This window comes from Aphelocoma coerulescens, chromosome 13, assembly GCF_041296385.1.
Source record: "Aphelocoma coerulescens isolate FSJ_1873_10779 chromosome 13, UR_Acoe_1.0, whole genome shotgun sequence".
Taxonomy (NCBI): Eukaryota; Metazoa; Chordata; class Aves; order Passeriformes; family Corvidae; genus Aphelocoma; species Aphelocoma coerulescens.
The window spans coordinates 12,511,255-12,523,919 of NC_091027.1; the positions used below are offsets into that span (position 1 = coordinate 12,511,255).

The 12,665-nt window shown below is 36.2% G+C and overlaps 1 protein-coding gene across 2 annotated transcripts in view; it reads left to right on the forward strand.

The window, feature by feature from the left end:
• GABRG2 (gamma-aminobutyric acid type A receptor subunit gamma2) overlaps nt 1-12,665 on the forward strand; it is a 67,622-nt gene that overhangs the window by 52,654 nt on the left and 2,303 nt on the right. Inside the window, exons 7-9 of one of the 2 annotated variants that reach the window (XM_069029147.1) lie at nt 7,505-7,657; nt 9,229-9,434; nt 11,555-11,578. In XM_069029147.1, coding sequence (XP_068885248.1) covers nt 7,505-7,657; nt 9,229-9,434; nt 11,555-11,578 — 383 coding nt within the window. The remainder of the gene's footprint in view (nt 1-7,504; nt 7,658-9,228; nt 9,435-11,554; nt 11,579-12,665) is intronic. The other variant, XM_069029148.1, reaches the window with a different exon arrangement.

Genomic DNA, 12,665 nt, shown 5'->3' on the forward strand with positions numbered 1-12,665 from the left:
TTTTTAAGATTCAGTTTTCCACTGGCAGACTTGCAAGCTTTTCTCATTTCTATCCTGAGGTGACAGTGCCCTCCTGTGGCACGAGGTTTTTTTATTTGCTTTTCCACCTATGCATACTCCATCCAGAAAGATGAACTGGATAGGGTTTCCCATCTAGAAGCATGTCATTTATTTATATACTTGCTTATATGAGTTTATATTTTGAGAAAACATTCGATTTCTATCTATATTTTCACACGTCTCTTTAAACAAATATTTTTAAAAGTGCTTGCTCTTCTCTGTATGGTTTCTGTATAACTTTAGGAGTTAAAAGCCCATTGGGAATCTGGACAGCTGGTGTATCTCTGTGTCTGTAGGAATCATGTGGTTGTTATTTGCTGCACTAGCAAAATTGTGCCTATTACATACCATATAATCTGTGACCTACATCAATCCTAGTTTTTAGTCATTTGATCTGTCCTTAAGGAGCAAATGATGGCTAGAAATTCTGGGAGAGTTTGGATAATGCATTACTCTTCTATCTGACTTTTTTTTGGCAGTTTCACAAATTCATGTAGTGGAGAAAAACTTCAAATTTTAAAAGAATATAATAAAGACACTTGATAGCTTTTGCTGGCAATTATTGATTCATTACCAACGTTCTCCTACATAATTTATTTTCTCCACAGATTTTTAAATTTTAAGCACAAAAAGCTCTAAATTAGAAACATTTTCAGAATTACTAAAACAGACTTTGATTTTTGTACTACTAAACAGTGAAAAAAATATTTATGGTATCTAAATACTCAAAGAAAATCCTCTTTAGACCCTGGGATAGAACACTTGCCATTCCCCAGGGAGAAGAGCTCCACAATGACACTCCTGACACCGTGGAGTCAGCATGAGGTGATGAGCTCATGTGCTGTAAACTCTCAGCACACAAAGAAATTCTGGAGATTTTAGGTAGTGGAATATATAGAGGAACCCAGTTTGAGAAGAAGAGAGCCACTTCTACCATCCATCTGTTTTTGCGGTGCCATTCAGAGTGGTGTGTAGCTTTGTAAGAAACAGAGAGAAATAAATTCTTCTCATAAACTTTCAAAAACCTTATGCATATGGACATGTCTACACACACATTCACTGTTTTCCAAAGCTTTTAAGTTAGCCAAAAATGACTTAAAAATGTGAACCCATAACAAGGCCAGCCCTTCACCTAATTGAATTTCCCTGTCAAAACTCCATATCCTTAACAGAAATGAAACAATGAATTTTCCCCACTCAAAAACCATCTGAGAACGAACTGAAGTAACACATAAAAATAACCTGACCATGTGGCCAATATATGATTTTTGAAGCTCTTCTGCAGTTCTTTGAATAATTTAAATCCAGCAGTATTTTAAACAACAGAAAGCAGAATCTCATAATACTAAGTGTGAGACAATCTTATCTCTAAGTGTTGCTACCTGAACTATAGTTAAGACACCAATTTTTTGGGGTGTTATAAAGCTGTTCTTCTCTCTTGCATTTGCACTAGCTTCCAAATCAGTTCTGAGTACAAATTAGAGGCTTTTTCCCCAGTACCTTACACTTTACACAGTCACTTAAACATGCATAAAGAGCGCACTAATGGATATAATTTCCCGTTCGCTTCACACAGGTATAAATGATTCTCCAACCAGGAAGCAATGAAGGATCACACCCACCGCGCTGATTAAATCACTTAAGTACAGTGTACATTCCCCCGGCTATGCTTCCTGGCACAACTAATTTCTTCTATTGAACCTTTGGGACCTAGGCCAGCACATAAGGACAGATGGTTCTTCAAATCAGGAATTCACTTCCCCTACTGTTGTTCCCCTACTGAGCCCAAATCCTGGTATTCAAATCACTATATCCCACAAGTACAGGGTAGGAGAAAGCCCACAATTTCCAAAGTTCATGTTGACTGCTATGAGCCTGTGTAAATTAGGATGGAACAGGACTATTAGAAACAAAACCTTTTGCAAGGGCTTACTCAGGTCACATGCATTGAACATTGATGCATGAATCTAATTTTCAAATTATCTCCTACTCTGGAAATGACTTAAGGTCCATGCACTGTCTCTGTGTGCCCCAAGAGAAATATTCAACTTCCCATTCTGAGTGGCAGCACGAAGATGCTGTGTCTCAAGTCAGAACACTGCTCTGCATCTCTTTATCTTTCTCTTGACCTTCCAAACATAATTGGGAGGAATACGCACTTAGTAGAAAATATGATACGAGCATTTACACATGAGGATAGACATGACCTGGATACCATTTTCCTGAGGGACTGAATTCTGGTTTGAATATATTTCACTGAAGAAACTGGTTAACTTGTTATTGTATCTTCAGAGGAAGAAGATTATGTCTGTCTATATGCAGATGCAAACACAGACGACTACAGAGGAATAGGAGAAATATGTATATTCAGAGAGGAAGGGTCTAAATATATGAAGGATGAGTTATTATGCTCCTCATTGCAATAAGATTATTTTTTCCAGAGAAATTTTGTATTTGTTTAAAAATTGAAAATTATCTAGGTAGTATTTTCTAGACACATGTAATAGTTCTACATATCTCAGAATGTACGGTAGGAATGTAAGGTCTCTGGTGAAAGGCTAAGTAATCCAAAATCTTCTAATTAGGATGCCAAATGTCAAGTACTTAAGGATGTTGTCTTACAAAGATACTGCCAGGTTGCACTATCATTCATTTCTAAAAAACTCCAAAAGTCTATTAGTGCTCCAAACAGCAATCTGGCAGTCTGAGAAGCTTTCTTGCTGCAGTAGACAATATTGGACAAACAAGAGCCAGAGCTCAGGGAAAGAGGATGAAGTAATAATGAAAAGATTATCAATTTGCCCAGGGAGGACTAATAAATGACACTGTGCTGAGGATCAAGTCTGGCCATTTTTTACTAAACTAATGTCTTAGTTTGACAGCTTCATGCAGGCATCACACCAGGAGTGAAAATCACCTGAGGCACAGAGATAATCTGAAAATAACAGAGTATTTAAGCTGGTCTCAGCTAAAGAGCTGAGAAGTGCATGAATATAGTCAGAAAATAAACCAAATCTGGATAAAAACAGGGCTGAGGCAAGATTCTATCATGAAAGGTGTGATTAAAGCAAAGTACTGTCAAGTCCACATTCCACAGGGGTCTTAATGCATTTGACGTTTTGGATGTATGTGTTGTGACAACTGAGTCCTGAACTTCACATCTTTGGCCTTGCATTATTTTGTATGTTCAGAGTACTTTTGTTATTCAAAATCTCAGAACACCTGCTGTTATATCATTCTGACATCACTTAAAGTAAACTTGGCAATCCCAGCAAGATACTTCTCTGGAGCATCCCACCACTTAGTCCTGTTTTCCTTATCTCTTTATTGTCACAGTTTTCCCTGGCTGGCCATTGTGTACCCATGGCTTTTCACTCACTCCCCACCTACCACCTCTCCCCAGTGGGGAGGAGAATCAGAAATAAAAGGTAAACCTCATGGGCTGAGATAGGAACAACTTAATAATTAAAACAAAATATTATTATTAGAAATATTTTTATTATTAGAAATTATAACTGTAACAATAAGGGGAGAAAGTAACAGAACCCAAGAGAAGCAGGTGATGCATAATGCAGTTGCTCACAACCAAAGACTGATATGCCCAGCCCATCCCCGAGCAGTGACTGGCAGCTCCCAGCCCACTCCCCCAGTTTATGTACCGGGCAAGACATTCTAGGTTGTGGTATATCCCTTTGGCCAGTTTGGGTCAGATGTCCTGGCTATACACCCTCCCAGCTTTTTGTGCAACTACTCACCGGTGGAGCATGAGACAGAAAATTCCTTAACTTGGGGTAAGAACTACTTAGCAACAACAAACATCAGTGTGGCAACAACATCATCATCATGCTAAACGCAAACACAGACCTGTGCCAGCTACTCAGAAGAAAAGAAACCCTTGTCCCAGTCAAAACCAGAACATATTCAAGGCCCAAAGAGATAGGAAGTACATTACAGAATTATTGACTTGCTTTGTCTTGGCAATTCCTAAATTCCATTTGTTTTTCTACTTTTACCTTGAAAAAAAAGTCATCTGTACATCCCACTTCCCAAAACCCCAACAAAGCAAGGTAAAATATTAACATTAATCCTTTATTTTGTAAGGATCTCTGAAACATTCCATAACACAACAGTGTCTGCAGCATCAGCAGGCTTTCAGATTAGAAAGTAAAATGTAATTCAAAAGAATTTACACATCATTGAATGACTCTTCAGATTGGTCAATTCCACACTGCCTGGCAAGTTATAGTTGACACTGAAGTTTTTGCTTCCCCTGATTTATCTTCTCCATTAGTAGAAACTTTAAACCTCATATAAAATATATACGGTCTCTTATTTCCTTGAGCTTTCAGTAAAACATTTCGAATTCTACAATGCATAAGAAATAAGGTCTGCCAGAACAGTGCTGTGGACTTTGAAATTTCAGAAACTGATAGAGTTTCCTACAGATATAATTCTGGAGTAGTTTGGATTTTTCATGCAAGTGTCAATTAGGGAAGAAAGTCTTTGCATAAAGGAATGCGCAACAATATTTGTGAGGGTTGAAAAATCCTACAACAATTAAATGACTTTTTAACTTTTGGAATCTGTTAGCAGAGAGATGTTCTTTCTAAACATAATTGTTAATGAATTCATGTATTAAAAAAAATAAGAAAGTAAAAGAAGAAAGAAAAGCAGAGGGAATTGTGTTTGATTAGATGTGAAACACTTGTATCTGGAGTGTCTCCAGTTTGTGTAGCAAATGTCCTGTGGGCACAGCTAATGCTCTATGGGAATGAATTGTACTCTGATGTGCATCTTAGAGATGACAGAGAATTCAAAGTGCTGTTTCACCACCAGTGACTGGACTAAGGCCTTTACAAGTTGGTTTATGTTTTAAAAGATCTTATGGATTACATTATCAACAGCAACAAAAAAATTAAAATAAAGCATAAAATATAGACAAGTCTTCACGGACACCAGGGGATTACCACCAAAAACTGACCAAAAAAAATGGAAATGGAAATGGTCTATAAAATGGAAGGTCTGAGGCTACTCTCTCTCTCTCCACACATAGATGTATATTAACAATAACATTAATATGTTATCCATAGCCCAAACCCTTGGGCTGGGTTTGCACACACAGCTGTTAAACAAGGACAGTGAGGGAGGGCTTAGCACTATGCCTTGGTCTAGGTCATCTCTATTCAGCTCTTTTCCTTCTCAGCACAGGTGCTGAGCTTTAGATTTGACTCCAATACCTGTAGGAATGTTCTGGCTTGTGTACTGAGTCTGATATTTTCTGTTCCTTTGAATACAAGGCAGGAGGGCTGCAGCTGCCAAACAGTTGGGCAAAAAGACCTGTCCAAGTATAGGACAAAAAATGAGGAGAAAGTAGTTACCTGGGATCTGGTACATCACTCATCTACTCCAAAGGAGCCCATAGCAGTTGGAACTTCAGTAGAAAAAACAAGAATAGCAATAAAACATCTGATTTTTAAACTTCAGTTCTGAGACTTTTGTACCTTTTTATTCTCATCTGTATTTGGGTTTATATTTCACCTCTTACTTCTGGAAATTCATTGTCCCATTAAATTTATATAGTAACAGTGAGCATGAAACACTTCTCTTTAAAAATGTTTGCAGGGAAGTAATAGAGCTAATGCTTAAAGTGACCTCTGGGATATCACAGCAGAAAAAAATTAAAATACCAATGCTATTAATAGCATATATGAAGGTGAATGAATAAAAGGACGATTCCCAAAACTGAAAAAATAATCACTTCTTGGGAAGTTAATACATGATCCACAGAGATGAAGAATGAGTCATACTGTAATTTTATGGCTTCAGCTTTGCACTGCTGCTGCTGCTGAGTGGTGGTTTTTTAGATAAGTTGGTTGGGCTTTTTTGGTATATGAAGGACATGCACATATAATGCAATGTTAACTGTGAACTAAGGAAATAGTAAGACTGTACTTATTACAACTGTTTGCTCATATTCAGATGTTTCACCTTATAGACTGCATATATAAAATTTGGGGGCTTCATGTCCTTGGTTTAATTATAACATAATTAAATTAAAACCAGTTAATTCCAGGAATATGGACATCCAAATTTTAAAAAATAACAAAAGCACTAGTCGAAAAATATCTCTGAAGTTTCTTCTCTGGTCAGGTTCAAAGGGATTATTCTGGGGGAAATTAAAATTTTAATTATGCCTGAAAAGAGGAACACAATGTTAACTAAAGGTACTGATCTAAGCAGAACTTGTATTAGCCACAGAGACTCTTTGATAGTGCTGGAAAACTATCTCACTCTAAATTTGCAAATCATATCCTGTTTCCATTAAAGACTTCTCTGGGCTGCATTTCACTGAATTGCAATGAAGTCTTTGTAGCCTGGGGTTCTGTAATTCCTTTGCAATCAAGATTTTTCCCAGGAGTGCTGTAATTTGAAGTAAAGATGAGAACTCAGAACTAGGGTTGTTTTTTTTAGTTTAGAAAAATAAAACCATAACCAAAAAAAAAACCCAAAACCAAACCCACAACCCCCCCCAGCCCTCCCCCCCCCCCCCCCCCCAAAAAAAAAAACCAGATCAAAAACTGAAGCTTTGCTGCATCCTTGAATCCAGATGGAATTTACTTAATAATTTGAGAGGGAAAAAGAACCTGAAAAAAAAAAACCCAAAACCAAACCCACAACCCCCCCCCCAGCCCTCCCCCCCCCCCCCCCAAAAAAAAAAAACAGATCAAAAACTGAAGCTTTGCTGCATCCTTGAATCCAGATGGAATTTACTTAATAATTTGAGAGGGAAAAAGAACCTGAAAAGACAATCACAAATTACTGAATAAGAATGATGTGTTATGTACACCAGAGTAACTTCTAACCCAGCTTTTGGGGTCACTTAGGAAATGTGGGTTCCAATCATTTTAGAGGAGAAAATACAACAGATGATCTGCAGGCAAATAATAAAATGAATTATTGACACAGCATAGCCCTGAAGAAAGTTAAGAACATGAATAATTTAGGAAGTACATCTGAAAGCATGCTACATTTGAGAGTGGAGTTGGGAGCACACTTACAGGGACACAGAGACTGGCAGAAGGCTGGACCCCCACCACACACTGGGCTGCTGCAAGAGGATCATACCAGGCAGGTCTGGTTATGAGGAGTGACTTGGGTAGAAGTCATGCTATGCAAAGGAGGTTACCCTTGAAATCATATAGTGAAGTTACCTAAGTGAATCTGCTCGACTTTATTTTCACAGTGTGGAAAATCCACCGGTTCTTGAGCTACAGCAGTGTTGAAGAAGATGTATGCATGTACTTGTCATCAGTATATCTGGTGAATCAGTTTAATATTTATATACACACACCCCAGACATGGAATAGGAAACCCCTAGCTCTTACATACAAATTTTATGTTGGTTTTTTAACATATTTTGTTTTGTTCTGCTTTTGTTTTACAGGAGACTATGTAGTCATGTCTGTCTTCTTTAACCTGAGCAGGAGAATGGGTTATTTCACTATTCAGACCTACATTCCCTGCACACTTATTGTTGTCTTGTCCTGGGTCTCTTTCTGGATTAATAAGGATGCAGTTCCAGCCAGAACATCACTGGGTGAGTTTATCTTTTCTGTTTTTCTTCAAGCATTATGATGTTTAATTGACACTTCTGCAGATCACCAGTTTGCAAATATGAAAAGAGACAACTTCACATGAACTCTCCTCATTTAGAGGAATGCAGTAATTTCCAAGGAATAACACGGTCTAAGCTGTATTTGCATCTCTTCCTTTTCACGATGTCAGATTCTGACTATTGTAAATTGTCAACAAAAAAAGCTGTCACATTTTTTCTGGTTACAGCAGTATTTTTTTTAAACATCAAGAGGATGGGGACACATGGTTGGATTAGAGGCAGGATGCATTAGTTTCACTCGTTCTACTTCCATATCTCGGTGACGGGCAACACAAAATAAATAATTACTGGCAACACAAATTAAATAATTACCAAGAAGGAATCCATCTTTGTGGGGTGTGTGTCCAAGTGGTAACAAGGGGAGAATGTACACCATGACCACTTTAGAGACCAACAATCAAATGTAGACTTCAGGCCAAAAAATCAACTGAATTTGGTAGTATCCAAAACCTTATACATGAAAATGTGACATGCAATTAATCAGAATTAGAAATTTCTACACATGTAGCAACTTATCCACAAATAAACTAAGACAGACCAAATTAATCTTGCTTGTGCAAAGCAGCTGTAGCCATAAGAAATAGCAAAGCACAAACATTCAGCTAGAGAAACTTTCAACACATTTTCTTCTTCTACATTAAATTCACACAAGTGAGAATTATTTCAGTTTTTCCTTCTGCATTTTCATTTCTTCACAGAACCACAGCAGAGAGCACTGGAGTGTAAAATAAGGGACACAATTGTCATTCCAGTCTCCCTAGAAAGAAACATAACAGAGGGCCAGTGGCTCCCATAACAGAAAGCTTTAAGCATTTTATTGTTTTTTTTCACATCCTCCTTAAAAAGAGGTTATAAAATCTGCTTTAAAGTAGTACAAAATTAATGAAGGCATTCAGCTGTTACTTTAAATTTTACTTGGATACACAAAACAGACTTATCCCTCTGTTGAGAATAAGTCTATGTGCACCACTAAGAAGGTAATATCAATGGTGTGAAATTTGCCATATAAAATGTGGTAGATTTTAACTGTTCTGATGCATTTTTAACATTTTTCACATCACAGTACATACAATAATGTTCTTAAAGGGAAGGGATGGTGAAGCATGTCACAGTACTTCTCTTTTGTAGACCCTGCTCTTGCTCTGTTTAAGCATTTAACACATAAACACTAAACTTCAATTTTCAATAAAGACTCCCCAGAAGCCAACTACAAAACCAAAACCCTAAATTAAATTTCTTAGAATCAGAATCCATCTAAACAAGTATTCTACAGAGCAGCACTGGCAGTGACCATGTAAAAATGTTGCATACCCCTGTTAATCCTCTAAGCTCCCACTGAATTGGCATTTCACTGCTAGAATGTGCTATTGAATATTTGTGCTATATGTTTGAACTCTAGGCACACTTCAAAACCAATCAGAGAGAAATAACTGGCAAAATCAGTTTGTTACTTGAAGTAATATTATTTATGTTGTTTTCTATCTACCTGCTAGGAATTACAACTGTCCTGACAATGACCACCCTAAGTACAATTGCTCGTAAATCTCTTCCCAAGGTCTCCTATGTGACAGCAATGGATCTTTTTGTGTCAGTCTGCTTTATTTTTGTGTTCTCTGCACTGGTGGAATATGGAACTTTGCATTACTTTGTCAGCAACAGAAAACCAAGCAAGGATAAAGACAAAAAGAAGAAAAACCCAGTATGTATCTTTTTACCAGCAAGACCTAAAATTTAATTAGCTTTTCTGAGAGAGCATTTAAATCCTTCTTTATAATAGTACCTTTTTTCATACTTTTCTATTACATATAAACCCATATTTTGTAACAATAGGAATGCAAATATTCACCTTGAGAACCAAAAGCTCATATATTACAGTTTTCTGGATGCCAGAGAAAATAATTATCATGGTGTCCCGCAGTGGAAGGGAGGAGAGAAGAAATCCAACAGGCAGAAATTGTGCAGCAAGATTCTTTTATTTAATTATTTTACAACTCTTTTATAGACTTTTTTCTTCATAGTCTAATTGGCCAAAGGATCATCCACCCCTTGGGGTGATTGGCTAAAATCCTAAAACATCCATTGTCAAAATATTTTCCTACTGTACTATAAACAAAGCTTTGCAAGGTCGCAGGTGTTCATAGTTTATAGAACTCCACTAATATCTTCCGTGAGAGAGAAAAATATCTCACGGGACTGAAAAGAAGCAAGAGAAATTCTTGCTAGCTGCATATTTGTATCCACAAATAATTTCTTAGGATAAAGATCCTTTTAACCAAAGTGTTCTGCAAATCACAACTACCAAAGCCATTATTTATGCTATTTATACATCTCTTTATAGAAAAGATCTCAGTTTCTGTGTCTTGGTATTAGCAATATTCTATGCCATTAACTTATGTCTACATTATTGACATGACAATCTTGCTTATCAGGAATACAGTTAAACTTTTACACTCAAACTGTGGTGTGCGCTTTTTCTAACTTCCCCTTAAGCATCTCTTTCCTTTCCATTGTTTCCCTAAATTCTTTTTCTTGTATTTCTTACCTCATTTACCTACTTCTCTGCCTTAGAAAGTGATTTCATAGTAGTTTATAATGATAAATGCTATTTATAATGATATATGCTACCCAATAACAAAAAAAATGTATGTAATAGCAACAGTAAAAAAAATCCTGAAAATACCTTCAGTAGTGATTTGGGCTTTTGCCCAGAGAGGAAAAGAATTTGCTGCTTATTTTGTCCAGGACAGATTTCTCCCTGCCTTTGGCAACTGAGCTGGCAAATGTGTTGTCTAGAATCTCTAAACCATTTAGCCTAATCATCTTCCAAAAAAACCTAAAAAACAAAAACAAACCCAAAACAACCCCACAAAACAGAAAACCCCACAAATAAACAAACAAACAAACCCACAACAAAACCCTCAAACCAACCAACCAAAAAAATATGTGAATTATGTAAAGGAAAAATGTTTTACGTTAATAAAGAGTATTTTCATCTCCATTTCAGGCATCTAACAAAGAATAAAGTAATTTGGATTTGCTCTGGTAAAATATTCAAGGACTTTTGAAGATATTTTCTTTCAGTTTTAAAATACATCACAAAAATGGATATAGAAAAAATAGCAATTAAGGAACTTTCACTACAAACTATTCCTATAATTTCAAGTGTAAAAGCTGCTGAGAGGTAGACTGTAATAAAACAAAGTAAAATTATAAAGTGATGTGTCCTGTGTTAGGTGGAAATAAAAGTGTCTGCGTGTATGTGTGTCTTACGCAGTCAGGTAAAGGAGCAAAACTAAATACATCTCAGATTTAGTTGTTTCACTTTAAAGCATCCATATAAGGACAAATAACTTGTTCTTTACACTGCTTATTGTGAGCATCTGGGAAGAAACAGAACTATAAATGTTTGCCTGAATCCTAATCACAGAGCCTAAAACCCTCAAAAGTAGAGTGTTCAGGGCACAGTCTGCAGGTAAAAAGTCTTCTTTCTAAAAAGTGCTTCTATAAACTGTGAATGGTCTTTTTCAAAACAGTTCAGCATAAAAGACTAGAATCCCCTCAGGATACGAATATCTAAAAGGAGTTTGATATCTTATGTCTTTGGCCCAGATGTAGACAAGACAGTGACAAGTTGAAAATGTGGGGATTTATGCTACAGATAATTGTCTCAATTGCTGTAATACCAACCTTTCTATAAATTTAGTTCTTTGTGACTTACCATGTTTCAGAAATGTATTTTTAATTTACATTATGTTTGTCTCTCTTTCTTTAATTTAAAACAAAACCCTCTGATTCTCTTTTCTGTCTACAAAATGAAAGCTTCTTCGGATGTTTTCCTTCAAGGTATAATGTTTTTTGGAATGGAAATTCACTGCATGCCACTGCTGAATTTAACTGTTAGAGCTTAGATAAGAGTGGTGTTTTGTTGGATCTTTTAATTAATGAGACAACTAAGCATTCTACTCTAGGTACTTCCTAATTAAGTAGAATGGTTACATATTTCTAAAAAATTTGTAGAGTTGATTCAGCAGCCCAAATACAAATGGACTACAATTCTGAACTTACCTAAGTTCAAGAATGACCAACATTATTGGATTGCATGAATTAAGAGAGTTTAATTTTAAAACATTTCTGCTCCTCTCTCTGAATTTGCCATGGGATCCAATAACACCAGCTGTCGTAAAAACCTGCAATATACCCTTTTAGAACTCAGCTCTGACCCTGGATTTTTAACCTTTGTGATTTCACTCCTAATTATAAAACCAAATCTGTTCTGATGTTGACCTGAACAAAACTCAATGTCATCACCAATTACTCAAATGCTGTTCCTATTGCAAAAAAAAAAGTCAGAGTTTTGAAAGGGTTTAAGATGCATACAGATTTTTAATGTTGTCACTGGATCAACACACTTAGCAAATTAGCAAATATATCTAGCTGTGTTCCACATCTAAACCTTATCTCCATTCAGAAATGCAGATATTTTATTAAAAAAAAAAAAAAAGAAGGGGGGAGAAGAAACCACATTAAATAAATTACATTGCATTTACATACTTATGAAACAGAATTGTTATGTTATCCTAAAACCATGAAATTTCAATGCCTATCATCCCAGTGTTCACCCAGGGCTAAAATGTGTTTTAAATGCTGAAATTGCTCAATTCATTCTAAATATATGTGTGTATATATATATGTACAGCTACTATATAAAATTCGGAACATGTTGAACCTTCTAGTTGGTGAACATTAGTAGGTGGCAAACTGCATATATTAAATAATTGGAGAGTTTTATAGAGATTCTCCTAATCTTATTCAAAAGACCTAGTTTTTGCCTTTTTCTTGTATACATATATTTACTTTCTCAACATGAACCGGCCCTATTAAAATCCTGCATTTCTAATTGTTCAGTTCCTTTCACATGTGATACACAAAC